Source organism: Geotrypetes seraphini, chromosome 13 (genome assembly GCF_902459505.1).
Source record: "Geotrypetes seraphini chromosome 13, aGeoSer1.1, whole genome shotgun sequence".
NCBI classification, from domain to species: domain Eukaryota; kingdom Metazoa; phylum Chordata; class Amphibia; order Gymnophiona; family Dermophiidae; genus Geotrypetes; species Geotrypetes seraphini.
This window is the reverse complement of record NC_047096.1, coordinates 13,543,636-13,570,585: the sequence shown is the minus strand read 5'-3', so window position 1 is coordinate 13,570,585 and position 26,950 is coordinate 13,543,636. Positions and strand designations below refer to the sequence as shown.

The 26,950-nt window shown below is 44.8% G+C and overlaps 2 protein-coding genes across 8 annotated transcripts in view; both read left to right on the top strand.

The window, feature by feature from the left end:
• The window catches only part of ZNF76 (zinc finger protein 76), a 37,598-nt gene extending 36,289 nt beyond the window's left edge, over positions 1 to 1,309 (top strand). For all 5 annotated transcript variants that reach the window (XM_033919033.1, XM_033919034.1, XM_033919037.1 and 2 more), the window contains one exon: positions 515 to 1,309. In XM_033919033.1, the coding sequence (XP_033774924.1) occupies positions 515 to 616 (102 nt within the window). In that variant the 3' untranslated portion in view covers positions 617 to 1,309. The remainder of the gene's footprint in view (positions 1 to 514) is intronic.
• A 287-nt stretch (positions 1,310 to 1,596) lies between these two features.
• DEF6 (DEF6 guanine nucleotide exchange factor) overlaps positions 1,597 to 26,950 on the top strand; it is a 50,713-nt gene continuing 25,359 nt past the window's right edge. For 2 of the 3 annotated variants that reach the window (XM_033919031.1, XM_033919032.1), the window contains exons 1-3: positions 1,597 to 1,871; positions 10,565 to 10,705; positions 12,977 to 13,162. In XM_033919031.1, coding sequence (XP_033774922.1) covers positions 1,776 to 1,871; positions 10,565 to 10,705; positions 12,977 to 13,162 — 423 coding nt within the window. In that variant the 5' untranslated portion in view covers positions 1,597 to 1,775. The remainder of the gene's footprint in view (positions 1,872 to 10,564; positions 10,706 to 12,976; positions 13,163 to 26,950) is intronic. The other variant, XM_033919029.1, reaches the window with a different exon arrangement.

Genomic DNA, 26,950 nt, shown 5'->3' with positions numbered 1-26,950 from the left:
CAGCGGTACAATAATGTTTAAAATGAGGAACTGCCCTACCACCCTTCCTTTTTATCTGATAAAGTACCCCTCGCTGCATGGACGGAGGTTTGTTTCCATCTATATTGAAAGATTCTGTGCAAGAGGGATCTTTTTTTAAAAAAACCTTTTTGGTCTAACTCCTTTGCTTTTGTTGATTTTGTTAGTCCTTTAAGGAAAATCCTGTAGTACAGGAATCCCTGTGTTCTCTGCAGCAACAAAAACATTTAACAACCTCTGCGCTTTAGTTGGTATTGGTGGATTAACTAGCGCTGGTGCTATGGGTGGGCATGTGGAAGAGAGAGAGGAAGAATATCTTAACTGGCCAAAAGCATAGATAAGCGATTTTGGAGTTGGAGAGTAAGAATGCTTTGTTCTGGGCCTATGCATAGGCTTGTGCTGGGAGGGTGCATTGGGGGAGGGAGGAATGCATGGCTCTGGTGAAATGCATAGGTGAGTAAGGAGGAAATATCTGTGTGCATCTCTCTCTCTGCAGCTGCAAGAACAGCAAAGTCTGGAGGAAGCCATCACCATGGCCACGGTGACTCTGCAGGAGGAAGAGGTGACGGCGGAAGTGATGGCTGAGCCTGGCTGCTGATTCGCAGGAATGAATGTGAATGTCACAGAGGCCCTCCAGGATGATGCTCTTGACGGTTATAGAAACTGTAAGAGCTGCGATTGGGGGGGCCGGTAAGAAGGAGAAGATCTCTACATCAGTACAGCAGCCCTGTAGCAGGAGAAAACTGCAACATAAAGCTAATAGTTGGAGCCCGAGCTGTTCTTTGCTGTGCTGATAGTGTTCAGTAGAAATATGGAGGCTGCACAGCTGACCCTTGACCCTGGCATTCTTGTTTACAGCCAGTGCCAAGAAGGAATGGGAACAGGACGAAACTTGGTACACTTAAAGTACAGCCCAATCAAAAACCTGCGGAGCTGGTATCGACTAGCCTTGCTCCAGAACTCTGAGATCTTTAATTTCCTCAGTTTTTGCTAGTACTTAGGTTCCTATTTTTTCTCCCGCCACCCTGGACTTGCTGTGTATCCTCTTCAGCACCAGGAGGTTCTGTGATTTTTTTTCGTTCAGGAGCTTTGTTTTGCATTCACCACTGTGGGACAGCCTGAACAGAACAGGAGCCCTGGTGGGGGACTGGGTCGCAGATGAGTGGCAGAGCCTCTTGTCAAGCAAACTGGGCCACAGCACTTCCCTGGGTCCCCACCTGGGTCTAAATTCTACACCTGATGTTAGTAATGAAAGAGGATTTTCTTTCTGGGAAAAAAAAAATAAATAACTTTTTCTAATCTGTTTGAGTTTCTTTTTAATAAACGTATGTTGTTGTTTTTTTTTCCGTTTTATCACGTTTGATACTAAACCTATGGAGGCAGAGGGGGAGGTATTTGCACACTTTCATTATCTAAGAATTTTCATCATTAGTAACTAGCTACGGTAGCAATTATGCCAGTGCGTTATGGAAAACCCCCGTTTTGGTAGAAGAATTGGAGTTGTAAAGCACCAAACTTTGGCCTAGAGAAGGCTGGCTAAAGCCTTAATCCTAATCTCGGGCAGATGCGCGATGAGATGAGGCAAAGGGAGGACGGGGGTGCTGGAGATTGTATTCGGCTTGCGTCGGCAGGTGGCGCTGGTGCTGCGGGCCTCCCCCGGGCTCTGCGGTCGCGGCGCAGCTTCCTGACACCGGATGGGGCTCGCAGAGCGAAGCTAGCGGGGGCCGTGCGCTGCAGCCGGCGGCGATGCTCTAGCCATGGACCTGAGAAGCGAATTGCTCAAATCCATCTGGTACGCCTTCACTGCTCTGGACGTGGAGAAGAGCGGCAAAGTGTCCAAATCGCAGCTCAAAGTAAGTGCCGGGTTTAGGTGGCTCTTCCTTGGGGTTTTACGTGCCATTCACTTTTTGCATGCTTTCTGATTTGGAATATGATGGGGGGGGGGGGGGGGAGAGCCTCAAACATAGACGTCTTTAGAATCATTGGACTTTATTTCCACGGGGATTAAGCGCGCCTTAGATATTTTTTTTTTTAGGAGACCTTGAACGCATTAAACCTTGTTGCTGTTTAGTTCCAGAATGTGAGCCCAGAAAGATCTGAAGCTTCCCCCCCCCCCCTTTTTTTTCCCGGAACGCCTGCTGTTTTTTTACACAAAGTCTCAAATTGGCGATTCCAAGTTTCCTTTTTTTCATTCGTTCAAACCAGCGGCCCATTATGCTACATAAAATTTATCTGTCATCTTCCCCCAACCGGAAAAAAATAGCGTTATAGAGCATCAAAACACAAGAGCTTATAAAAGGCCTCTCAAGCACCAACCAGCTAAAGCAGTATCACAACTAGGGTAATTCTACCCCCCCCCCCCATACCATTTTAATCTATCCAGTAAATCAGGGGTGTCAAAGTTCCTCCTGGAGGGCCACAATCCAGTCGGGTTTTCAGAATTTCCGCAATGAATATGCATGAGATCTATTTGCATGCACTGCTTTCATTGGATGCTAATAGGTCTCATGCATGTTCATTGGGGAAATCCTGAAAACCCGACTGGATTGCGGCCCTCCAGGAGGGACTTTTACACCCCTGCAGTAAATGCAGCTCTGAGACTTGGCAGAGGAGTTCAACTTCTGACAGGTTTCCATCCTCTCCCTGTTTCTGAGTGAGCCTTTTTACAGTTCAAGGGTTCCTTAATGGTAATTTCTAAATTTTATCTGTATCTTATTTCCTAAAATGTTTTTCTTTGCTTTTAAAGTGTGCTATTTCACTTTATAACACCCTGCCTAAAACATTTGGTATTCTTTCATTTTCGAACAGCAAAACAAAACAATACAAAAATACACACCTGTAGCTGAAATAGTTATATTACGAGGGGCCGCTGAAAAGTTCTCAACCCAGCCAACAAAGTTGGGGCAGTCTTCATCTAGGGCAGGGGTGTCAGTCCCTCCTCGAGGGCGGCAATCCAGGTTTTCAGGATTTCCCCAATGAATATGCATGAGATCTGTTAGCATACAATGAAAGCAGTGCATGCAAACAGATCTCATGCATATTCACTGGGGAAATCCTGAAAACCCGACTGGATTGCGGCCCTCAAGGAGGGACTTTGACACCCCTGATCTAGGGCTATACACATAGTCCAGCGATTTTCCACTTTTTTTCTCCTTGATGGAGACTGAGAACTTTTCAGCGGCCCCCTCGTACTGTGTCAAGCTTTTGTTTCAAACAGCAGGTATCCTGGTCTTCTAAGCATATTAGCTAATCCGCATCAAGACAACAAAAAGCTACAGATAATATTTATATATTAGTGTATCATAAATATCTGTCATTTTTTTATTGTTGTTGTGTTGATATGGATTAGCTCAGGCTGTTCTATAGTTTAAAGTGGGTTCCATTTCTTTCTCAGGCCCAGAGGGCTTTTAACCTTATTTTGTACTCGAGGCAGTGTTAGTTGAACCCTAGTTTATTTACCGGTAATAGATAAGTTCTCCAGTGGTATAAAACTTGCCCAAGCGGTGAATGGGGAGGAGTCGGTAAGAGGAAAAAAAAACCTCTGTGACCCATTCAATGCAGGAGGGAATGGAGGGGAGGCAGAGAACAGCACGTCACGTCAACAGGGCTTCTGGGTTATGTTCCCTATGTTTTACTTGAACGTATGACCACCTTTAATTACCTAATGCGAGCACTTCTGCAGCAGAAGTGCTTAAGCGTATCATCTTTAAATTCTGTGGGGCTCAGCCTCACGCTAAGAGCCATGTGATTCTTGTGGCTCTTAACACAAGCCCTTGGCCCTGTGCTTAGCAGGAGCTGATGCACTTGAGCGCGTTGCATAACGTGGAAGTTGGCACAACACTGCTCCCTTCCTTGAAGCCTCTGGGGTGTAACATTTCATCCAGACAGATTAGAAAGTGTGGAGTGTCTCCCCCTCCCCACACCCCACACACACACACACACACACACTGTTGTCATGGGGAGAGTGCTGAACTTAGAACTCATGGCCCTGCTCTGTTGTAACCATTAGACAATGATTCCACTCTAAGGTTTTCTGGGGAAGGGGTAAAACGTGGACCTGACGGACCTCGCGGATCTGAACCCGCACGGCCTTAAAAATCTGAGGTCCGTGTCCATGCCGCTTGTAGTTTTTCTGTCTCTGACAGACCTCGATGAGATTTTAGCACTGACCGATTTGTCTCGGCATAGGGAGGGAAAAGTATTAGGATCCATCAGCGCTAAAATCTCATCGAGGTCTGTCAGAGCCAGAGACTAGTGCTGGAGTTTGGAGACTTCTTTTCCATAACGCACGTCTGAAACCTATGTCCCCGCTCTCTTGGCTTCTGCTCTGCCGCTCCAGCACTAGTCTCTGGCTCTGACAGACTTCGATGAGATTTTAGCGCTGACGAATCCTGATACTTTTCCCTCCCTATGCTGAGACGGATCCGTCAGCGCTAAAATCTCATCGAGGTCTGTAAGAGCCAGAGACTAGTGCTGGAGTTTGGAGACTTCTTTTCCATAACGCACGTCTGAAACCTATGTCCCCGCTCTCTTGGCTTCTGCTCTGCCGCTCCAGCACTAGTCTCTGGCTCTGACAGACTTCGATGAGATTTTAGCGCTGACGGATCCTGATACTTTTCTCTCCCTATGCTGAGACGGATCCGTCAGCGCTAAAATCTCATCGAGGTCTGTAAGAGACAGAAACTACAAGCGGCACCTCAGATTTTTAAGGCCGTGCGGGTTTAGATCCGCGAGGTCTGTGAGGTCTGCATTTTACCCTTTCCCGGTTTTCTGCTTTGCTTAAATGAGCATGCAGCTTCCTGTGTACATGTAATCCAGTATTTGAACCCCCATTCCAAATTCTCCCCCCCCACACTCATACACACACACACAAAAAAATAAAATAAAAACAACTTAGTGATGTGCTTTGTGTGAATTATCTGCACAGGTGCCAAAATGTTCAGAATATTGGGGGGTGCCAGCCACAATGCAAATGACCCCACCTGGCCACAGTGAAAAAGCAGTCTTGAGCCTGGGGTGCTCAGCATCTGTTGTCCAGAGCTGGTTCCAGCCAGTGCTTTGTGTGAATATCCAGCAGTAGTCTGTTCCTCCGGTTTTGCTCTATATTGCCCTACCCCAGCATCGGGGGAGTTTAACCCTTTCAGGACCATAAGGATCGTAGGCCAATTTTTGTGGTTTTGACGACATTTTTATGGTAAAAAGGGCTTGCAGATGCCAAAAAATTGATTTTTTTTGTGAAATATCATTTTTTTTTTTTTTAATCAAACTTCTGGCTTATGGACAGTGTGGCAAGTGAATCTTCTCGTCAATCTGGCAACGACGCTAATGAATGAATGTCGGAACCAGTTTGTTTACATAAAGGCAGTATCATATGGAATCCGTACATATCAAATTTAGAACTGTAGACTATCCCAATCAAAATTTATAGGATTTTAAAGTTATGGGACAAATATGTCCCTTGGTCCTGAAAGGGTTAAGCAGGGCGATGTCCTGGAAGTAAATAGGCTAAGATTTATAAATAGATGTGCTGGCTTTTTTGTTCTTATTCTGGGCTACCACTTTTTGAGGGCGGGTGCACAGACTTTTTGATGTTTTAAACCCCGGAAGCAGTCGGGAGAACTGAAGAAACGAGGATTCTTGTCAGGACTGACTGTGTCCATGGGATCTGTATTGAACTTTGCGTGGAATAAAATTGCATGTGATGTTGAACCTGTGGGCAGATGAGTACTGTCTATGTCAGTCTCAAACTCAAACCCTTTGCAGGGGCCACATTTTGGATCTGTAGGTACTTGGAGGGCCGCAGAAAAAAACCAGTTAATGTCTTATTTTTTTTTTTTTTTTATATAAACTTTTTTATTCACCAAAATGAAAGATATACACAGAACAGAGAGAACACAATTATTTTCTCATTACAATGCCTCAATACGAAATATCAAGTTAGCACCCAACTAGAAATCCCAGATAACAGTGAGAGTCCAGGCCTGTACTCTGAGAGCCTGGAGCCCTCCAAATCCAAACTAGAAGCAACCCCCCAACCGCCCCATCCCAACACCCCCCACCCCCAAAACCCCTCCCTCAACCCACTGGCAATACGGGGACAACTGGCTTCCGCAAGCGATTGACCACCTGGCTCTTTATCACAGGGGGCATAGTATCCAAATAAGAAGCCCAAACGGACAGAAAAAGCTTGCTCCGAGATCCAGAAAACCGAGCGGACATGGACTCCCAGACCATTAAAAGATGCAATTTATTGCGCCAATACCAGATGGTGGGTGGGGAGTCCTGAAGCCAATGAGTAAGAATACATTTCTTTCCCACAATATAACCCTTACGAATGAGCAAGCTATCACCTGCAGAAAGTCCTCCCAAATAGCCCTCCGCCAAAAAGATAGTCCCTTCCACCGATGAGGGGAGCCGATAACCCACCAAAGATTCATGTCTTATTAATGAAATGACAACTTTGCATATACAGCTGAAAGCAGTACAACATGCAGAAAGTGAAATTTAGATAATTTTTCCACTTTCTACATGTTGCACTGCTTTCAGCTGTGTATAGCTGAAATGATCAGAAGCAATTAAGGAAAGATTTATAAACTATAAAGAGTTTTACCTCATGCAAAATTGTGATTTAGATTCTAAAGTATCAACTGCAAAAGACAAGATTTTGGTGTAGAGGAGGAGAATCAATATCAAACTTTTGTCTTAAGTGTCCAGTGGTCATGTCCGCAACCGCCTTCAGCTCTCACCTCCTCCAGCACCGGACACAACCGCCATCTCACATTAAGCATTCAGGAGAGGTGCCAAATTTCATGAGATTGCGTGCACAAGCTGCACTGCTTCCAATGGTTACCTTACGTTCTGGAGCGTTGCCCACCTCAGGCAAGCACTTTCCTGCATCTGTAACATAGAAACATAGAATAAGACGGCAGAAGAGAGCCTGGCGGCCCAACAAGTCTGCCCACTCGAGAACCCTCCTTCCCTGGTGTACCCATCCTTTACGCATAACTCTGTAGCACCCCACCTGTTTGTCCCATTGACTTGAAGTCGAGCATGCTACTAGCCTCGACCACATGGCGTGGAAGTTTATTCCATTGACCAATCACCCGTTCTGTGAAGAAGTATTTCCTGGTGTCACCATGAAATCTTCCCCCCTTAAGTTTTAGCGGATGCCCTCTTGTTGCCGTGGGGCCCGTAAGAAAAAAATAATTCTTCCTCCACTTCAATGCGACCCGTAATGTATTTGAATGTTTCTATCATGTCCCTTCTTTCTCTGCGCTCCTCGAGAGAATATAGGTGCAGTCTGCTTAGACGTTCTTCATATGTGATGTCTGTAAGTCCTGAGATCATCCTAGTGGTCATTCTATGTATGCAATTGTCCTCTCCACTCCACCTCACAATTGCGTACGGACGCAGGAAAGCACTGGCGTGAGATTACAGCAGTGAGGCGGGCAATGTTCCAGAACAATGGTAATATACCGAGGGCCTCAAAATAGTACCTGGCGGCCCAAGAGTTTGAGACCACTGGTCTATGTGCTGTTTGCACTTTAGAGACTGTGTATAAGGCCAAGTGGTGGCGTTTTGTATGCTTATGATATGATTAATAATAATTTTATTTCTTGTATACCGCTATACCAAAAGTTCGAAGCGGTTCACAACAAAAGGATAACATACACCCAATATTTAAAATACAATTAGTATCTAATACAAGACAAAAACAATCAGTAAAAAGGATGCATCAGGTAAAATCAATAAAAATTGAGACAATAGCTCAATTAAGAAGTAAAAAGTTTTTAAATACTTTATGTTTGATGCTGTTACATTAATTTGAGGCTTTTTCCCCCCACTCTCCAGTAAAGCGTTAGCCATTTGGACATACTTTCAAAAAGATTTCTTTATAATTTGACCCACCAATCTATCACATGGCCAGAAAAAATGAGAATATACATTATCATACTTAAAGCAGCAAGGTTCATGTCTGTCATGGTATATGTAACACTAACCCAGATGGAGACTCCCCTAAGCTTTGCAATAAGCCTCTTAAATACAGGCAGTCCCCAGGTTAAGAACAAGTTACGTTTTTAAAGCTGTTCTTAAGTCGGATTTGTATGTAACTCAGAACATGTAGATTTTAAGATTCTTGCTGCTAACCTCTGCTCCCAGCTGACAGAAGGGCCATCTGTCCCTACCAGTGTTCCTTCTAAGGTACAGCATGCACAACCACACACTGTTCTTAATGTGGCCATACATCATTCCTGAATCTGCAACAGGAGACGTGTAGGAGTCTATGCACTGGAAATACTGCTCAGTGAAATCAAATGAAACCTCAACTGTGTTCTTTAAGTAGCAACATTCCAGAGCTTAGATTGTGATGTCATAATGCCTCATTCCACCAATGCCTAAGAGCCAACCTCAACAGTGATGTCACAATGGCTTGATTATTCCGATACATGTAGTCCCTGGGTTAAGAACGAGTTACATTTTTAAAGCTGTTCTTAAGTTGGATTTCTATGTAACTCAGAAGTTGTAGATTTTAAGATTCTTGCTTCTTCTTACCTCTGCGCCCAGCGGTCATGTAGGAGTCATGTAGGAGTCTTTGCCACTGGAAATATTGCTTAGTGAAATCAAATGACCCTGCAACCACTTACTTAAGTTGGGCATCTGTAACTCTGTATATAATAGAAAAACTGATACACTCCAAGTCCAACCTTGGTTTGAGGTGTCCTACCAGTATAGATAGACCATGTCATAATAACGTGGATCATATAGAAGGTCCTCAAGATGATGATTGCTGGAATAGAGATGTGTGACACATTAGGTGGGAAGACACTGGACCCCCAAAGGGTACTGTTCAGAAAGAGGGAGGCGGTTCCCTCGTAGGACAGCCCCTGATAAACAGAAAGTAAAAGCAAGGGAGGTTTGTCACCTCCCCAGCCCAGTAGCAATGGCATGAGCAAGGCTGCGTTTTCTTTTTCTCTTCATTTGCATAATTTGAGCACGGGCAAATCCTTTTAGGTTGTTGTTTTGGTTTTTTTTTGCTTTTCTTCAGATACCCAACCAAAGCCAATAACATTTCATAACGTAGGCAACCCAGCCCCAGTCTACCAAAAATCAGATCAATAATCACACGGACACCTTGATTCAAATGGCAACAACTTGGTTGCAGCTTTATAATGTAAACAACTGTTCTAACAAAAACATTCAAATTAATAATGTACCCCAGGTGAAATACAAGCTCTTAAGAGCTAACCTAAGAATGAGTCCAGTCTGTCATCATATGAGCAAGACTGACCAGAGGTCCATGCAATGAATCGCAGAATGTCCCTGCCACATTACAAAGGAGGTCCCACCTGGGTGCAGCTCTCCAGCAGACTTGATCAAGTGCCAGGCTCGGCTACTTTCACCTGCGAAGCTTCAACTTCTGATCAAACAGGAGGAGAAAGCGTATGAGAGGATGGGTGGGAGGATCACTCTATACTCACTGCCCTGGCACAAGATGGCCTCCTGGAACGTACAAGGCTTTAAAACCCTCTTCCTTCCCAGCAGGTGTCTGGCTTTTGTGAGAAGATTCTCTCTGCCCCCAGCTAGGCATACTGATAACACTGGTCTTGTTAAGGTCAGCTACGTGTACCTGGGGGCACTCTGCCTTATTAACTATGAGACAACTATTACCGGTAGGTTTTATATACCACCTATCAAGGTTATCTAAGCGGATTACAATCAGGTACTCAAGCGTTTTCCCTGTCTGTCCCAGTAGGCAATTGAGTGACTTGCTCAGGGTCACAAAGAACAGCATGGGATTTGAACCCACAACCTCAGGATGCTGAGGCTGTAGCTCTAAGCACTAGGCCACTCCTTTATCACTTCTATAGTGCTGAAAGGCATACACATTGCTGTGCATTTTGACCACAAATATGACATAAGAGAGGTTCCTGCTGTTCCTCAAATATCTACTAGCCTGCAATTTTCAAAAATGTCTTGAAGGCAGGCCTTCAAGGGGGGACAGGCCTACAAGGGGGTGGGACAGGCCTTCAAGTGGGGGACAGGCCTTCGGGGGGTGCAGGCCTTCAAGGGGGGACAGGCCTTCGGGGGGAGTGCAGACCTTCAAGGGGTGCAGGCCTTCGGGGGGGTGTAGGCCTTTGGGGGGGTGCAGACCTTCAAGGGGGTGCAGGCCTTCAAGGGGGGGGGACAGGCCTTCAAGGGGGGAAAGGCATTGCCATGCCACGTGTCCCTCCCCCCCACACACACACACACAATCTTCCCCGCTGCTTGGTCACCCCTCCAACTCTTCCCCACTGCTTGAGTGCCCCCCTCATACCTCTCGAAATGTTCACTGGTGAAAGTAGCGTCTTCCTCCCACTGCTCGTGCCAGCATCGGCTCCCTTCTGATGTCACATCCTGTTCCCGCAAACAGGAAGTGATGTCAGAAGGAAGCCAATGCCAGAGTGAGCGGCAAGTAGAAGATGGCGCCCGGGGCAGTCCACCCCTTTACTACACCACTGACTGAATCGGTGATTTTAAAGTGCCTTTCTTGCTTCTTCCTGGGCAGGTGCTCTCCCACAACTTGTACACAGTCCTCTGCATCCCCCATGACCCCGTGGCCCTGGAGGAACACTTCAGAGATGATGACGATGGGCCAGTGTCAAGTCAGGGTTACATGCCATATCTCAACAAATATATCCTGGACAAGGTGAGTTTTGTTTCTTCAGAGATCCACGACAATCTTGTCTGACTAGCGAAAGGCCACTCAAACTCCACGGTGGCCCTAATGGCCAACAGAATTATTAATTTTTCAGAGCCTGGAGTGATGTTGCATAATGCCATGGCTGAGTGAACTCGGTTGAAAATGTAAAATAATTTTACTTTCAAACATAAAAGTGAACTGTTTTTCAAATGTAAAATCAAATGTGACTAAAGAAACTCAGAAACAGAAGAGTTTTTCTTTTGTTGTATTCTTGAATTTTGCAATAAGGGCTGTCACTCTTTTCTTCCTTATATTTCCTTTGAACTGGATTGCGAAATAAAAATCTACTAGTCTTTAAGCCCGTTACATTAACGGGTACTAGAATAGAGGTGTGTGTGTGTCTGTCTGTCTCTCTCTCCTTGGCCGCTTTCTGTCTGTCTGTCTGTCTTTCTGTCTCTCTCTGCTTGGCCACTGTCTCTCTTTCTTTCTGTCTCTCCCTCTCCTTGGCTGCTTTCTTTCTTTCTGTCTCTCTTTCTCTCCTTGGCTGCTGTCTGTCTGTCTTCTTTTCTTTGTCTCTCTCTCTTTAGCCGCTGTCTGTCTTTGTGTCTGTGTCTTTCTGTCTCTCTCTGCTTGGCCACTGTCTCTCTTTCTTTCTGTCTCTCCCTCTCCTTGGCTGCTTTCTTTCTTTCTGTCTCTCTTTCTCTCCTTGGCTGCTGTCTGTCTGTCTTCTTTTCTTTGTCTCTCTCTCTTTAGCCGCTGTCTGTCTTTGTGTCTGTGTCTCTCCTTGGCTCCCTGTCTGTCTTTCTATCTTTCTCCTTAGCCACTGTCTGTCTTTTTTTTCTTTGTCTCTCTCTCTCTCTGGCTGCTGTCTGTCTGTCTCTCTGGCCCCCTGACTGTTTGTCATTCTTTCTGTCTGTGTCTCTCCCTGGTCCCTTCCTTGTCTGTTTGTCTATCTGTCCGTCTCTCTCCCTGGTTCCCTGCCTGCCTATCTCTTTCTGTTGTGCCATGCCTGCATGTCTCTCTGTGGACCCCTTCTGTCAGGAGTAATCTAAGGAAATACTTTTTGACAGAAAGGGTGGTAGATGCGTGGAACAGGCTCTCGGTAGAGGTGGTGGAGACAAAGACTGTGTCTGAATTCAAGAAAGCCTGGGATAGGCATGTAGGATCTCTTAGGGAGAGGAGGAGATAGTGGATGCTACGGATGGGCAGACAGAAAAATGTGGCCTTTATGTGCCGTCGTATTTCTATGTTTATCCCATGCAGAATATATAGCGTATAGTCAGTTGAGGGAAAAGCCACTTCCCCTTGCTTTCCTTCCCTTCAGTTCAGCAACCTCAGTGAACCAGAAAGAGATGTATTTCTCAATCCCAGCAACCCTTGTTCTGCCTCATAGGTAGCAGCAGAGTTGGCATCCCAGGCCCCCCCCCCCTTCTTCCCTCAGGAAGCTGTTGGTTATTTTCTTCTATTCACTTAACTGTCTCTGGGGGAGCACATGTCTCTTGAAGTTCCCCTGTCCATGGGACCTGTGTATTACTCACATCACACTCATCCTGAATTAGGAACCAAGCTTAGTCTTAAAATTACTATCAATCTGTAACCCTACTCCCCACTGCCCTAGTCAGCAGATTAACCATTCCCCCTAATTGTATCCATGGCATCCTGTTTGTCTGTCTTTGTCTTGTTTAGATTGTAAGCGCTTTCGAGCAGGGTCTATCTTCTTTGTGACTCTGTACGGTGCTGCGTACGTCTGGTAGCGCTATAGAAATAATTCATAGTAGTGGTAGTGTGAAGAGTTTCAGTCTTTGGGAAGCAGAGCTGAGATAGTGATGTCATAATGCCTTATTCCACCAATAAGTGCCAACCTCATCAGTGAGACTGTGATGTCATAATGCCTCATTCCACCAATAAGAGCCAACTTCATCAGTGATGTCACAATGGCTTGATTGTCCTGTACTCCCCTCTGCCCTCCAACCCAGCCGGAAGATTAACCGTTCCCCTTAACTGTATCCTTGACATCCTGTTTGTCTGTTTAGATTGTAAGCTCTTTCGAGCAGGGACTGTCTTCTTTGTGACTCTACAGCGTTGCGTACTTCTGGTAGTGCTATAGAAATAATTGAGAGTAGTAGTATTATCTTGTAAAACCCACACATGAGTGAATATCTGGATTATGGATCTGGCTTACTATTACAGGGAGCTTTTTTTTTTCACATTTCCAGTTGAAACATTGCAGTACTGATCTAACTAATCTCCATTTTGTTGGCATCTGACTGTCTGCAGGTGGTAGAAGGATCTTTCATAAAGGAGAACTTTGATGAGCTTTGCTGGACATTGACGTCAAAAAAGAATTACAAGGCAGACCGGAATGGGAACACCGTGCTATCCTATCAGGATGCCTTCCGGCTCTGGTGTCTCTTCAACTTCCTTTCTGAAGACAAATACCCTCTCATAATGGTCCCAGACGAGGTAGGAACTCTTTTCACTTTTCCAGATTTTGATTGACCTGGCTTTTTGAATTGTAAAAGTCATAGAAGCTTTGCTTTGGAGGAAATGCTTTCTGTTTGGATTCGATTCTTTTCTCAAAGCTTCATAAAAGAGATCAAAGTTAAAAGAAATGAGCCACTGCTGTCACTAGGCCTCACTGAGGCCTACACAGTATGTAGGAAAGTACCGTGATGAAACTGAGCAGAAGTGCACCTGGCCCAGTATCCAGTAAAACAGTGCATAAAGGATGTATCTAAGAAACGGGGGTGGGGGGGAGGTCGACTTAAGAGTTCTTCTTTCCCAGTTTCCCACAGTCACCATGAGCTGAATCCAGGGTTAGAGAATGACACAGGAAAGGGTACCCATAGTTAACTGTGGGGTGTGGCCGGGTTCAGAGCCAGTGCGAATGGGGACAAACTGTCCCCGTGTCATTCTCTAAGGCAGGGGTGTCGATGTCGGTTCTTCGAGGGCCACAATCCAGTCAGGTTTTCAGGATTTCCCCACTGAATATGCATGAGATCTATTAGCATACAGTGAGAGCAGTGCATGCAAATAGATCTGATGCAACAGATGTCATGCTGGGTTATCCAAAGCGTACTTTTATTGAAGAACAGCACGGTATCAACAAATGAGTCCATTGAGTGTTGTTCTTCAATAAAAGTACACGTTGGTTTACCCAGCATGAGATCTGTTGCATGAGATCTATTTGCATGCACTGCTCTCATTGTATGCTAATAGATCTCATGCATATTAAGAACATAAGAAGTTGCCTCCGCTGAGGCAGACCAGAGGTCCATCTTGCCCAGCGGTCCGCTCCCGCGGCGGCCCATCAGGCCCATTGCCTAAGCAATGGTCCCAGACTATCCCTATAACCTACCGCTACTCTTATCTGTACCCCTCAATTCCTTTATCCTCTAGGAACCTATCCAAACCTTCTTTGAAGCCTTGTAACGTGCTCCGGCCTATCACAGCCTCCGGAAGCGCGTTCCATGTGTCCACCACCCTCTGGGTGAAAAAGAACTTTCTGGCATTCGTTTTAAACCTGTCTCCTTTTAATTTTTCCGAGTGCCCCCTTGTACTTGTGGTTCCCCGTAATCTGAAAAATCTGTCCCTGTCTACTTTTTCTATACCCTTCAGGATCTTGAAGGTTTCTATCATGTCTCCTCTAAGTCTCCGCTTTTCCAGGGAGAACAGCCCCAGCTCTTTCAGTCTGTCAGTATATGAGAGGTTTTCCATACCTCTTATCAGTTTAGTTGCTCTTCTCTGGACTCCCTCAAGTACCGCCATGTCCTTTTTGAGGTACGGCGACCAATATTGGACACAGTACTCCAGATGCGGTCGCACCATCGCACGATACAGCGGCAGGATGACCTCCTTCGTCCTGGTCGTGATACCCTTCTTAATGATACCCAACATTTTGTTTGCTTTTCTTGAGGCTGTGGCGCACTGTGCCGACGCCTTTAAAGACGTGTCCACCATCACTCCCAGGTCTCTTTCAAGGTTACTTACCCCTAGCAGTGATCCTCCCATTTTGTAGCTGAACATCGGGTTCTTTTTCCCTACATGCATGACCTTGCATTTCTCTACATTAAAGTTCATTTGCCATTTTTTGGCCCATTCTTCTAGCGTCGTTAGGTCCCATATTCAGTGGGGAAATCCTGAAAACCCGACTGGATTGTGGCCCTCGTGACTTCCCTTCTTTGATTGCCGTTTCTGTCACTGAGACCAGCGCTTTCACGGTTCTCTTCTACACCCATGTCTGAAAGACAATCCGGTTATCTTCCCAGATCATGTAAAAACACAAGCAACCAACTCTTTGGGAAAGTTGTACCAAAACCCAGACTGAAATGGATTTACAAATAACAGTTGCACAGAATATTGTCCTTTTTTTATACTTTAATAAAAAAGATTAAAATATAAAATCTTAAGCATTTGAAATATGTGCAGATGAGGACAGAGCCCATGGGGAGACCAGAGAGGACAAAACCTGCGGAGATGGGACTGGGCAAACTTTGTCTCTGTGTCATTCTGTAGGGTGACATTCAAGCTGTTAAGATTATGTAGGATTCATATGACTGTTAAGAAATTCTTTAAAACACAACTATTCATAGATGCTTTTTTAAAAATTGAATGAGATTTGATTTTACAGATATGGGTGGTTTTCAATCTTAAGAGTAGAATAAGGTTGAGGATGAATGATTTAAATTTATGATAGTGTTTTATTGAAATGCTTCTACCAATTTAAATATTTCTATATTTTGATAACTAGGTGTTATTGTGTTGTTTGTTTTTAACAATTATGTATGTTTAATATGTACACCGCTTAGATTTAATTCAAAAACGACTTGACCGATTTGAACGAAACTTGGTATGCAGATCCCTCACTACCTGGGGTGATATGTTCTGGGGGTCTCGCGGCCCACCTGCACACGTGGGCGGAGCTACAAACATAAAATCAGATTTTAACCATTCATGTCATTGGAAAGGATGTAAAAAGCTGCCATTCTCACAGTAATTCCAACTATAAAACACTTTCTATGACACTATAACCACTAGGGACATCGTTTCTATTCTACCACGGACACCATACATATAGAGTTTGTATGTTCTAACTGTGTTTGTAACTGTTTCCTTCATGCACCCCAGTTCATAAATCTAGGTTTATACATTTTAAAAAGAAATAATTATGTTCAGTAGTCTCTAAGGGTCAGAGTCTGTAATTGGCTAAAAAGATAGACATCTAAGGTTGGGCCCCTGTTTCATATCAGTCGCACTTCCCCCCTCTTCTACAAAGCCGAGCGGTAACGGCCCCGAAGATTTAAAGGGCTTCGGGGCTGTTGATGCGCAGCTTTGTAGAAGAGGAGGTTAGGTGCCCGTTACAGAATCATGCCTAACTATTAGGCACCTAAAATGCAGGCCAGAGTTTGAAACGGCTACATTATAGGCGCCTGAAATACTTTAGAGAATTGCATCTAATGGCGTGTAAGTCCTTCTCCGCCCCCTAAACACGCCTTCTTTGGAGTTAGGCACCATAAGATAGGTGCCTTTCTTACATAGACTCGTGCCCAAGAAGACAGGTGCCTGTCGCCCAATTAAGTTTTATTTTATCATTATGTATAACAATTTTTATTGAAAGAATCAAATAATCAGTACAATAGGATAATACAAAAATACATTCAATACAATAAGAATCACAATAATAATATTTCATACAAATTTAAATCATTCTTTCAAATTTAGGGGTCCTTTTACAAAGGCGCGGTAGCGGTTTAACGCGCGGAATACCGCGCGCTAAACCGCCTGCCGCGCTAGTCCCTAACACCTCCATTGACGAAGCGTTAGGATTTTAGGCTGCCGCGGGAGTTAGCGCGTGATGAAATGTCCGACGCGCTAACCCCCGTAGCGCGCCTTGATAAAAGGAGCCCTTAATTTCCATATCTACACCCCCCTTAATTCCATCCCCTACCCACCATCTTCCCCTAAATGAAATCCCTCACCCTGGATGAAAGTTGACAAAAATAAAGAATTAAAATAAATAACTGGAATGTAATTAGTAAACCTAATTTTCATTCCAAGTTTCCAAGTTTATTAGAAAAATTTGATTAATCGCCTATCACATTTCCTAGGCGATGTACAATCTCATTAAAAATCAGTTAGGGTGACAAATATAACAAACAATATAATTACAGACATTACTATACAGTGGTGCCTCGCATAACGAACGCCTCGCACAGCGAACGCTGCGCACAACTAACTTCAGGTCTTGCTTCCTACAACGAACTTCGTTTCACACAACGAAGTCGCCCGAGCTGCATCCTTCCGCGCAGGCACTGCGCTTAACTGCCCTCTCTCCGCCTGGCTCCCTGTGCAGTGGCGGACCGTCGGCTCGCAGGGGCCCGGCGCCTACTGCTGATGCGTTGGGGGGGGGCGGAGCTATTCTCGCCGCTTCCCCGATGCTAGAAAAAAAAAAAATGAACAGTTAAGTCCCAGTTTTTGCCGCTGAGACTCTGCCCTCTCTCACTGTAAAATTAGACTCTACTTAGTCTGTCTTTAAATTTAAAAAATGTGTGTTGTTTTAAAAAACAATTATGTTTTTAGATGTATCTAAATAAAAATAATAACAAAAAATTTATCTTTTTTTATGTCATCTTAGCATATTTTATGCTACAGAACGAATTATTTTTTTTAACATGTATTGTTATGGGAAAACGCGTTTCACATAACGAACTTTTCGCATAACAAACTTGCTCCTGGAACCAATTAAGTTCGTTGTGTGAGGCACCACTGTACATAATTTCTACATATCATTTCAAAGCAAAGGAAGGTTTATTAAAGGGTTACAATCATTATTAATTTAATTTAATTACATTTATGGAAAAAACGATAGGAGGGGTAACAAATAAAATTTATATTTAATATATAGAATAAAAAGTAAATATATAGAATAAAAAGTAAAAAGTTTTAGGATATAAAATTTATACATTAAAAGCATCATTAAAAAGGAAGCTCTTAAGTTTGGATTTAAATTTATCTAGGTTCCTTTCCTCTCGAAGAAAAAGTGGGAGATCATTCCAAGATTGAGGAGCTGTTATTGAGAACATGGTGTGACGCCTTGTATTGATAACTTTCAGTGAGGGTATTGCCAATAAGTGTTGATCCTGCGATCTTAACTGTCTCGAAGTATGATAAGGAATTAAAACTCTAAAAATAAAAGCGGGGGTTTTAAATAATAATGATTTAAATGTAAGCAGACATATTTTAAATAAAATTCGGTGTGTAACTGGGAGCCAATGTGCTTTTTTGAGAAGTGGAGAGACGTGATCAAATTTTTTGGCTTTGTAAATTATTTTAACAGAGGCGTTCTGAATAATTTGCAGACGTCTGATTTCTTTCTGCGATATACCTTTAAATAAAGCACTACAATAATCAATTTTGGAAATTACTAATGAATGAATTAAAATATTCAGAGATTTAGCACATAATAAATCATTGATAACCAAACTTCGTATTTTTGGTGAAAGATTCTGAATATAAGGATCCCAAACCTCCATAAAAAGATGAGATTTTTTAGGCGAACCTCGAACCTCCCAACTCTCAAATAAAAATAAGCGATGGAATTGATTCCTCCAGTGCCCAAAACTTGGAGATTCTTTCTGCAACCAAAATTGCATAATACATTTAGGCCCAATCATACAGGCTTTCTGTTTGATTTAAAGGGCTTCGGTGCCTTCTTTATTTTTTTTTTCAATTATGAGTTTATTAAAGCTCATAATTGAAGCCAATATACTAATTAAGTTAGGTCAATATAAGCGCCTTTTATAGAATTTCCCTCTTCAGGGGTGTCAAAGTCCCTCCTGGAAGGCCGCAATCCAGTCGGGTTTTCAGGATTACCCCAATGAATATGCACGAGATCTTTTTGCATGCACTGCTTTCATTGTATGCTAATAGATCTCATGCATATTCATTGGGGAAATCCTGAAAACCCGACTGGATTGCGGCCCTCCAGGAAGGACTTTGACACCCCTGCTCTATCTTCTTGTGCTCTTTAACTCCATAATGTTTTGGGCATCATAAACTTGTTTGGTTGACGATACAAGACATTCAGGTTGTAACTGTGCTCTGTGCAGATCTCTCCCCCCCCCCCCCCCCCCACACACACCTGGGGTTACCATATGGCTCCAAAAGGAGGACGGATTGAGACATCCGGGTTTTACTTCCAGTGCTTTCAGTGGAAGTAAATCCCAGATGCCTCAATCCGACCTCCTTTTTCTGGAGCCATATGGTAACCCTATTCACAGCTACTAATCACCAAAAGCAGCTTGGCCAGAGCAGTTTGCTTTTGGGGAGAGGGAAGGTCCTGGGGTTTCATTTCCAGATAATGCTATTGTGTGCTCCTTGTTGTACAGAATACGTTGGTTTCAGCTTTATAGACTTCCAGGCCTTTCCTGTGCTAATTCTCTTCCCATGGAAACTCTGCTCATTTCCTGTTGCTCTTCTGGTTCATGTAAGAAAGACTCGTGCGGACGGCAGCTGGCGTTCCAGGATAGGAGAAGGAATGGTGTTTATCTGTTGCTTTGTAGACAACACTGCTGACTTCATATAACCATGCAGCAAGAAAACATTGCCCAGGCTTCTGACCCTCTTGCCACTGTCAGCTGAAGCCTTCTTCTGCCACCACATCCAGTGTATCCACTGAACTCGTGAATTGTAAATAACATTCCAGCAGCCACATCCTTCTTGGCTACAGGACAATAACGTCTTTATGAGCACGGAACCAAAACTATGTACATTCCCACTGCAAGCCTAAGAACTTAATGCTGTAAGGATTAGGAGTTGCTCTAAGTCAAGGCCACTGACCGTCTGCTTCTGGGATCCTGGGAAATATGTAACAGATTAGCTACGGGGTGGAAATGACCCCGTAAAAAGGCCTTTCCCCCCTTGAAGGCCTGTCCCCCCCCCCCTTGAAGGCCTGCACCCTCTTGAAGGTCTGCACCCCCCCAAAGGCCTACACCCCCCCCGAAGGCCTGCACCCCCCCTGAAGGCCTGCCTGCCCCCCCTTGAAGGCCTGCACCCCTTGAAGGTCTGCACCCCCCCCGAAGGCCTGTCCCCCCTTGAAGGCCTGCACCCCCCCGAAGGCCTGTCCCCCACTTGAAGGCCTGTCCCACCCCCTTGTAGCTTCTCCCCCCCCCTTGTAGGCCTGTCCCCCCTTGAAGGCCTGCCTTCAAGACATTTTTGAAAAAACAAGACTATTACGTTTAATAATTGCAGGCTATTAGATATTTGCCCACATCACAGCAGTCTGAGAATGAGTAGGAGGGGGAAGAAGAGCCTGGTTTGGGGTACCAGGTTACCTCTGACCCAGGTCAACCATGGCTATCTGATCCAGTTCTGGTTTTGTACCATCACATTTGAGTACCATTGGTTCCTGCCCTTCCTAGAGGAATTAGGCCTACACATGCAGAGATGCACTGGCCCTAAAACCAGAAGTGGATCAACCGGTCAGGGTTGACCCAGTCCAGGCGGCAGCCTTACTTTCTCTGTAACTCTGTTTTTTCCCTCCCTCCCTCTGTTAGAGAAAGCCGGATAGAGGCATGAATTTAAAGACCATGAGAGAGAGGATGCTCAGTAGAGGCTAGGGTCTCTTTTCATGGTAGAGGTGGAGACTGATGACAATGGCCAATCAGGGACTTCCTTAGACTCCTCCCTAAGGAAGTCCCCAAGGGAGGAACCTGAAGTGTCTGAGCCAACAGAGCCTTAGGCCCCTCCCCATGCATTACATGATGCACTTGGGCAGGGCCTAAGGCCTGCATTGCATCACGGCCCCCTGGAGGAGCAGGAGGGACTGAGCACCCCTCCTGCTCCCAACTTTGAAAGGTACTGGGAGAAGATGTGGGATTTGGTGGGGGGGGGTCCGACGGCAGGAGGGAGTTGGCATCCCTCCTGCCATTAGTTTGATTGCAGCAGGTGGGCGGGGCGTCTGGTGGCAGGAGGGAGTCGGCATCCCTCCTACCATATTTTTTTTAAGCTGTGGGGGAGGAAGGGAGCCCTGGCATGCAAACTTAATAATGAATCAATCGCTGTTGGAAAATCGGCCAACAGCAATTGAGTCACTATTGTTAATGAATCTAGGCCTAGTCTTAGTATTTTGGGAAAGAGTAAACAAGTATTCACCTCTACTTGTTCCACTCCACTCAGTATTTTATTTCCTTGTAGAATCAATATTATTTTTAGTGTTTAACACCCAGTCAAGGTGGTTTACAAAATTAGTAATATGTGAAGGTTGAAATCGTTTGGTGCCAGAGCTTTCTCATATTTCCACAGTTGCCCGTTTCCTGGCAAAGGTTGGAAACCACTGGCGTAAGTGGTCCAACCTAAAGTTTGGTGTGTAACTGCAGACTTAGCAGCGTACTGTATAACAGATTCGGTGTGTACCTCTGCCGTTATAGAATACTGCTTTAGTGCCCACTGACTTCACCCCCTTCTCTGTGTGCACATCTGGAGTTCTCGTCTGCCGGTATCATTTCTGGGGTACCTCCTCTTTAACCCTGCATTCTGTGAAGCAATCGCTTCAGTTCCTCATCCTCCCTGCTGGTTTTATTTCATTTTTCATTGATCCAGCCCCATCAACAAAGGAAGAAAAACATTTGGGTCCTCCATGCGCTCACAAAAGAGAAGAAACAGGCAAGAAATGCTCTCTGGCTGTGAGAGAGCATGCTAACCTTTGACTCTTCAGACCACATGTGAAAGCCCCAGTATTAGAATGCAGTATGTGCGGCCTTCTAGTCTTTCCCCCCAGGTTTATAGGGTAATATTTATTTACATTACATTACATTAAAGATTTCTATTCCGCCATTGCCTTGTGGTTCAAGGCAGATTACAAAAGAGTTATAGAAGGTGGGTTACAAAAGAAGATCTCTGGTCATTTCCAGAGCGAGTAAAGAGTAGATCAGGTTGATTCGAGGGGTCAGGAATAAGATGGGAGGCAGGAAGGTACTTGTAGTGTTAAGATTTTTGCAGGGATTTCTTGAAGAGTATAGTCTTTTCTGAACAGAGAATTCCAATCATCTCACTTCCCCCCCCCCCCCCCCCCCGCCTTTTTTTTTTTTTTTAACAAAACCGCAGCGGTAACAGCTCCGGTGCTCATAGACTTCCTACCAGACACACGTAGCGTTGCACAGAGTCACAAAGAGTAAGAAAACAGTCCTTTCTCGAAAGAGCTTACAATCCAGACAGGCAAACAGGATGTCATGGATACAGTTAAGGGGAACGGTTAATCTGCTAGTTATGTTGGAGGGCAGAGGGGAGAACAGGACAATCAAGCCATTGTGACATCACTGATGAGGTTGGCTCTTATTGGTGGAATGAGACATTGTGACATCACAAGCTCAGCTCAGCTTCCCAAAGACTGAAACAGGATGTGATGGATACTGTTAAGGAGAACTGTTAATTAGCTGGCTGGGTTGCCACCCACACCACTTTGCTCTGATTGTTCAGATGATGGTCCTACCCCAACTGGACTATTGCAACTCCGCCTACCTTGACATCAACATCGCTCTTATCCACAAACTACAACTCATCCAGAACACAGCCGTTAGACTAATCTACAAATTAAAGAAATTTGCCTCAATTACAACCTTTATCAGGCAACTTCATTGGCTCCCAATATCACCCGAATAATCTTCAAATCGTCATGTATCCTATACCAGATCCTATACGGAAGCTCAGCAGCCCCTCTCATCCAATTATTCTCTAATGTTTGGTCGGCATCAAAAAGAATCCTTAACAGAGCCAACTAAACCTGCCATCCACAAAACACCTCCACTACAAACGAGTTTTCCACTCTATGTTAACCTATCTGGGTGTAAAAATCTGGAATGACCTACCAGAAGCTATCAGGAAAGAGACAAACTACACTAGATTCGGAAAAAACCTGAAGACTCACCTTTTTGACAACTAACTATCTCAGTTTCTGTATAGCATCCCTTACGTCTAAGTCCCTCCTCTTATCTCTCCATGTCCTCTTTCTCTCCTTTCCCCTTCCTCTTTGATCTGTCGCCTTGAGCCTCTATAGGTATGTGCGACTCACAAATGGAAGATTAGATTAGGATCGAAAGCTATATCAAAAAGGTGGGTTTTCGGTCCGCTTTTAAACAAGGGAAGGGGGCTTGACAGACAAACTCGGGTAATTTATTCCAGGCATAGGGGGCCGTTAGATGGAAGAAACGAAGTCTGGAATGGGCAGTGGAGGAAAAGGGTAGCGCTAAGAGTGACTTAGAGGTATACATTTTAAACAATTTAATTCTTCTTTTGCACATGCTGCTATGGTTATTTGGAATGATTTACCTATACAGATAAGGACAGAAGTCAATTATTGGAAATTTCGTAGAATGTTGAAAACATTTTTAGGTGATAGATTGTAAAGTTAGTCCTTTTAGTTAAAGAATTGTAAGGACACCTTTTTATCCGAGGAATTGTATTTTCCCATAGAGTTATTATAGCTTCTTTTTGACGTAAATCGTCTTGAGGAGGAGTGTGTGGCGCAGTGGTTGGAGCTACAGCCTCAGCACCCTGGGGTTGTGGGTTCAAACCCCGCGCTGCTCCTTGTGACCCTGGGCAAGTCACTTAATCCTCCATAGCTCCAGGTACGTTAGATAGATTGTGAGCCCACTGGGACAGAGAGGGAAAATGCTTGAGTACCTGATTGTAAAAACCGCTTAGATAACCTTGATAGGCGGTATATAAAAACCTAATAAACTTGAAACTTGAGCTAAATGGTATTAGAGCGATACAGAAATCTTGTCTTAGATAATAGAGCAGAAAGCCTGAGCTAAGCCTTTCGCTCTTCATTACATCAGCCTGTCAAGAGTCAAAAATGTCCAGCTGACTCGGCACTCCACATTGCCACTTCCGAAGCCCCCACCGGCGGAAACGTCTCTGTGTTAAAAAGCTGCTGTAAAAAGAGAAAAAAAACAGGAGGGGGGAGGGGGTAATAATTCAGCCCGTGGCATTCAGCAATTTGTTTTTTAAAAAAAAAAAACCAGTCACTGCAGGATTTTTATATCTAGATACCAGCTGCCCCGATAGGGAACCGGATGAAGTGAGCACTGCCTTTCTCTGACCTAGCTTTGTTTTTGCTTATTTGGTTCTTTACATACCGACTTTCAGCGGGGATAAGTGTATAGGTGCAGATGCCGGTGTGTCTGCAGGTGGATGTAAATGTATAGATATGATTGCCCATGTATTTGTATTGTGTCTGAGGGCGGTGGTGGTGTGTGTAGTTGAAGCATTTGTCATGAAACATTTCTCCTATTGGGGCTGTTTTCTTGAGCATTTCCTCCCCCCTCCCCCCCCCCCCCCCCCCCCCCCGGCTGCTGCTGTTGCCTGTGATGTAGTTGGTGGTTTCCGTTGCGGTCTTGGCTGGCTCCTCTGCCTCTCCTCCCAGGCAGCCAGTTACCCTGTTAAAGCTCTCCTGAAACACTGTCGCCTCAGCCTGTACGTACGTGAGAAGCACCCAGAGATGCCAGTCCAAGACCATCCTCAGACAAGCGTCGGGAGGCTTTGCTTAAGCGATGAGAACAACTTCACGTGTGTGGTACAACTGTGCGTCTTTTCCCTCTCCTCCACTCGGCCAACATTCTGTGCCTCCCAAACCCACTTTGCCCACACATGCAAAATACTCGCTGGTCACCTCTGAGACTCCGCCCCAGAGGACAGAGAGGGGTCGCTTTTCTCTCTGAAGTCATTGTAATAGAAGGTGCAGGCCTTTTCATTTTGTAAGTCAGAGTGAAGCAGATTCATGCTCCTCACAGTCTCATTTTTTTAAGGTTTAAATCTTTTTATTGAACATTGCAAACACAAATAAGCATTAAAGAATCAATAAATGAACATCTGGACATGTGTTTACAAACCAGGCCATTTTACCCCCCCTACCCCCCAAAAAACCTCCATCTTCTGGATATAATTATAATCAGAATGTTGATTACACTCCAGTATGGGTTTCATTTTTTTTATTTTTTTTTTTAAAGGTGTTTTCCTTTTCTTTTTCTAGTGCACAAGGTCGAGGATATGTCAGAAAACTGAGTTTCGGTGTATGTACACCCACCTAGAACCTAGAAAGAGAGCTGGGGGGGGGGGTAGAGGAAGTCATTCCAGATTTCCTGTGAGAACTGAAAATGTGTTTTCATCAAGGAAGACTCATCCCACCATTTAATGCAGGGCTCGACAATCTCCAGATACCAGGTTCCGATGGGGACTAAAAATTCAGACCTGGTGCTCGTTGGGGGCTGCGCACCCTCTAATGCATGCATGCACATGTGCACACCGTGACCTTAAGCCTCCTCTTCTGCCGCCTAGAGCTGAATGCAAAATTTGAACTGTGGCGTTCAAACTTTGCATTCAGTGCCAAAGCAAAAGAAGGGCCCTAAGCGGAACTGTTCTTTTCTTCCACTTGTGATTCGTTCTGGTCCCAGGCTGTACAAGGAGATTGCACTGGGTGTCTGCTTCTGGGAGGGGGAGAGAGATTGCTGGATGTCTGTTCACCACTGAGAAGGGGAGTGATGGAAGATAGCTGGGGGTTGGTGTGCTGCTCGGAGGAGGAGAGAGAGAGAGCTGCGTGTCTGTCTGCCAACAGCACAGCCTTGAACAGGGGTGGGCAACTTCGGTCCTTGAGAGCCGGAATCCAGTGGGGTTTTCAGGATTTCCCCAATGAATATGTATGAGATCTATTTGAACGCATTGCTTTCAATGCATATTGGGGAAATCCTGAAAACCCCACTGGATTCCGGCCCTCGAGGACCGAAGTTGCCCACCCCTGGCCCAGAGCCTCTCTCTACTGCCATGTATAATGTGGGGAGAACTTAGTCTCTTACCCATCCCTTCCTTGGCACGGTCTGGATCATATTAGGAATGGGCAATGTATAAATAAATACATTTCTAATCATTCTAATTCTGTCGCCTATTAGATCCTAAGAAAATTTGATAAGGCTTGATTTAGTGCATGTCTTCCTCCTAAGACTAATGAGGGAGGATCCCCCAGCTTCTCCGTCTCACTGAATGCTGAGAGGAGGTCCTGCCAACCAAATCTCTGATGCCCTCGTTTCACTGGCTGGCCATCTGGTGTCCTTCATTGGCTGCCATGGGGATATTAATAGACAGTCTCTGATGCCCTTCTTTCATAGAATGGTGAGAAGATGTTACCAAGTAATCTCTGGTGCACTCTTTCAGTGGCTGGAGGAAGAGTTTCTGCTCTGTGGCGAGCAAATTTTAGCACTGATTTGTAAACTGCCTTGATCAGTCGTATCAGTTAAGGCAGTATACCAAGTTCAATTAATAAATATAAACAATGTCTTTGGTCAGTTTAGGATTTCCTAAACTACCTCAGACCATAAGAATTGCCGCTGTTGGGTCCGTCGTGCCCAGCAGTCTGCTCACGCAGCGGCCCTTAGGCCAAAGACCAGTGCCCTGAGTCTAGCCTTACCTGTGTACGTTCTTGTTCAGCAGGAACTTTTCTAACTTTGTCTTGAATCCCTGGAGGGTGTTTTCCCCTAAAACAGCCTCCGGAAGAGCGTTCCAGATTTCTACCACTCTCTGGGTGAAGAAGAACTTCCTTACGTTTGTACGGAATCTATCCCCTTTTAACTTTAGAGAGTGCCCTCTCGTTCTCTCTACCTTGGAGAGGGTGAACAACCTGTCTTTATCTACTAAGTCTATTCCCTTCATTATCTTGAATGTTTCGACCAGGTCTCCTCTCGGCCTCCTCTTTTCAAGGGAGAAGAGGCCCAGTTTCTCTAATCTCTCACTGTACGGCAACTCCTCCAGTCCCTTAACCATTTTAGTCGCTCTTCTCTGGACTCTCTCAAGTAGTACCGTGTCCTTCTTCATGTACCTATGACGACCAGTACTGGTTGCAGTGTTCCAGGTGGGACTTAGAGCTTGAATCTCTCCTGTCTCCTGGCACCTTTGCTCTCCCTTGGCCCTTATAGGTCTGGCTGCTCGTGCAAGTTCTGTGCCACGCTCTATACAAATTCACCGCACTTCCTGCTCCCCTAGGAGAGGCACTTCCTGCCACCCAGACAAGAACTTATATGTTACCGGTGCTGATAAATCATCTTCATTTGTCAAGGAGAGTCTTGCATCCCTTCCTTCATCTGATACTGCTTCAATATCTTACGATTTCTGGATTTCTCTTCCTTGCTAAATATTCTAAGATGGCAGTACTGTACTTTGATGCCTGCTTTTCTAAGACCTATTTTATTTTTTTACATATTTTGA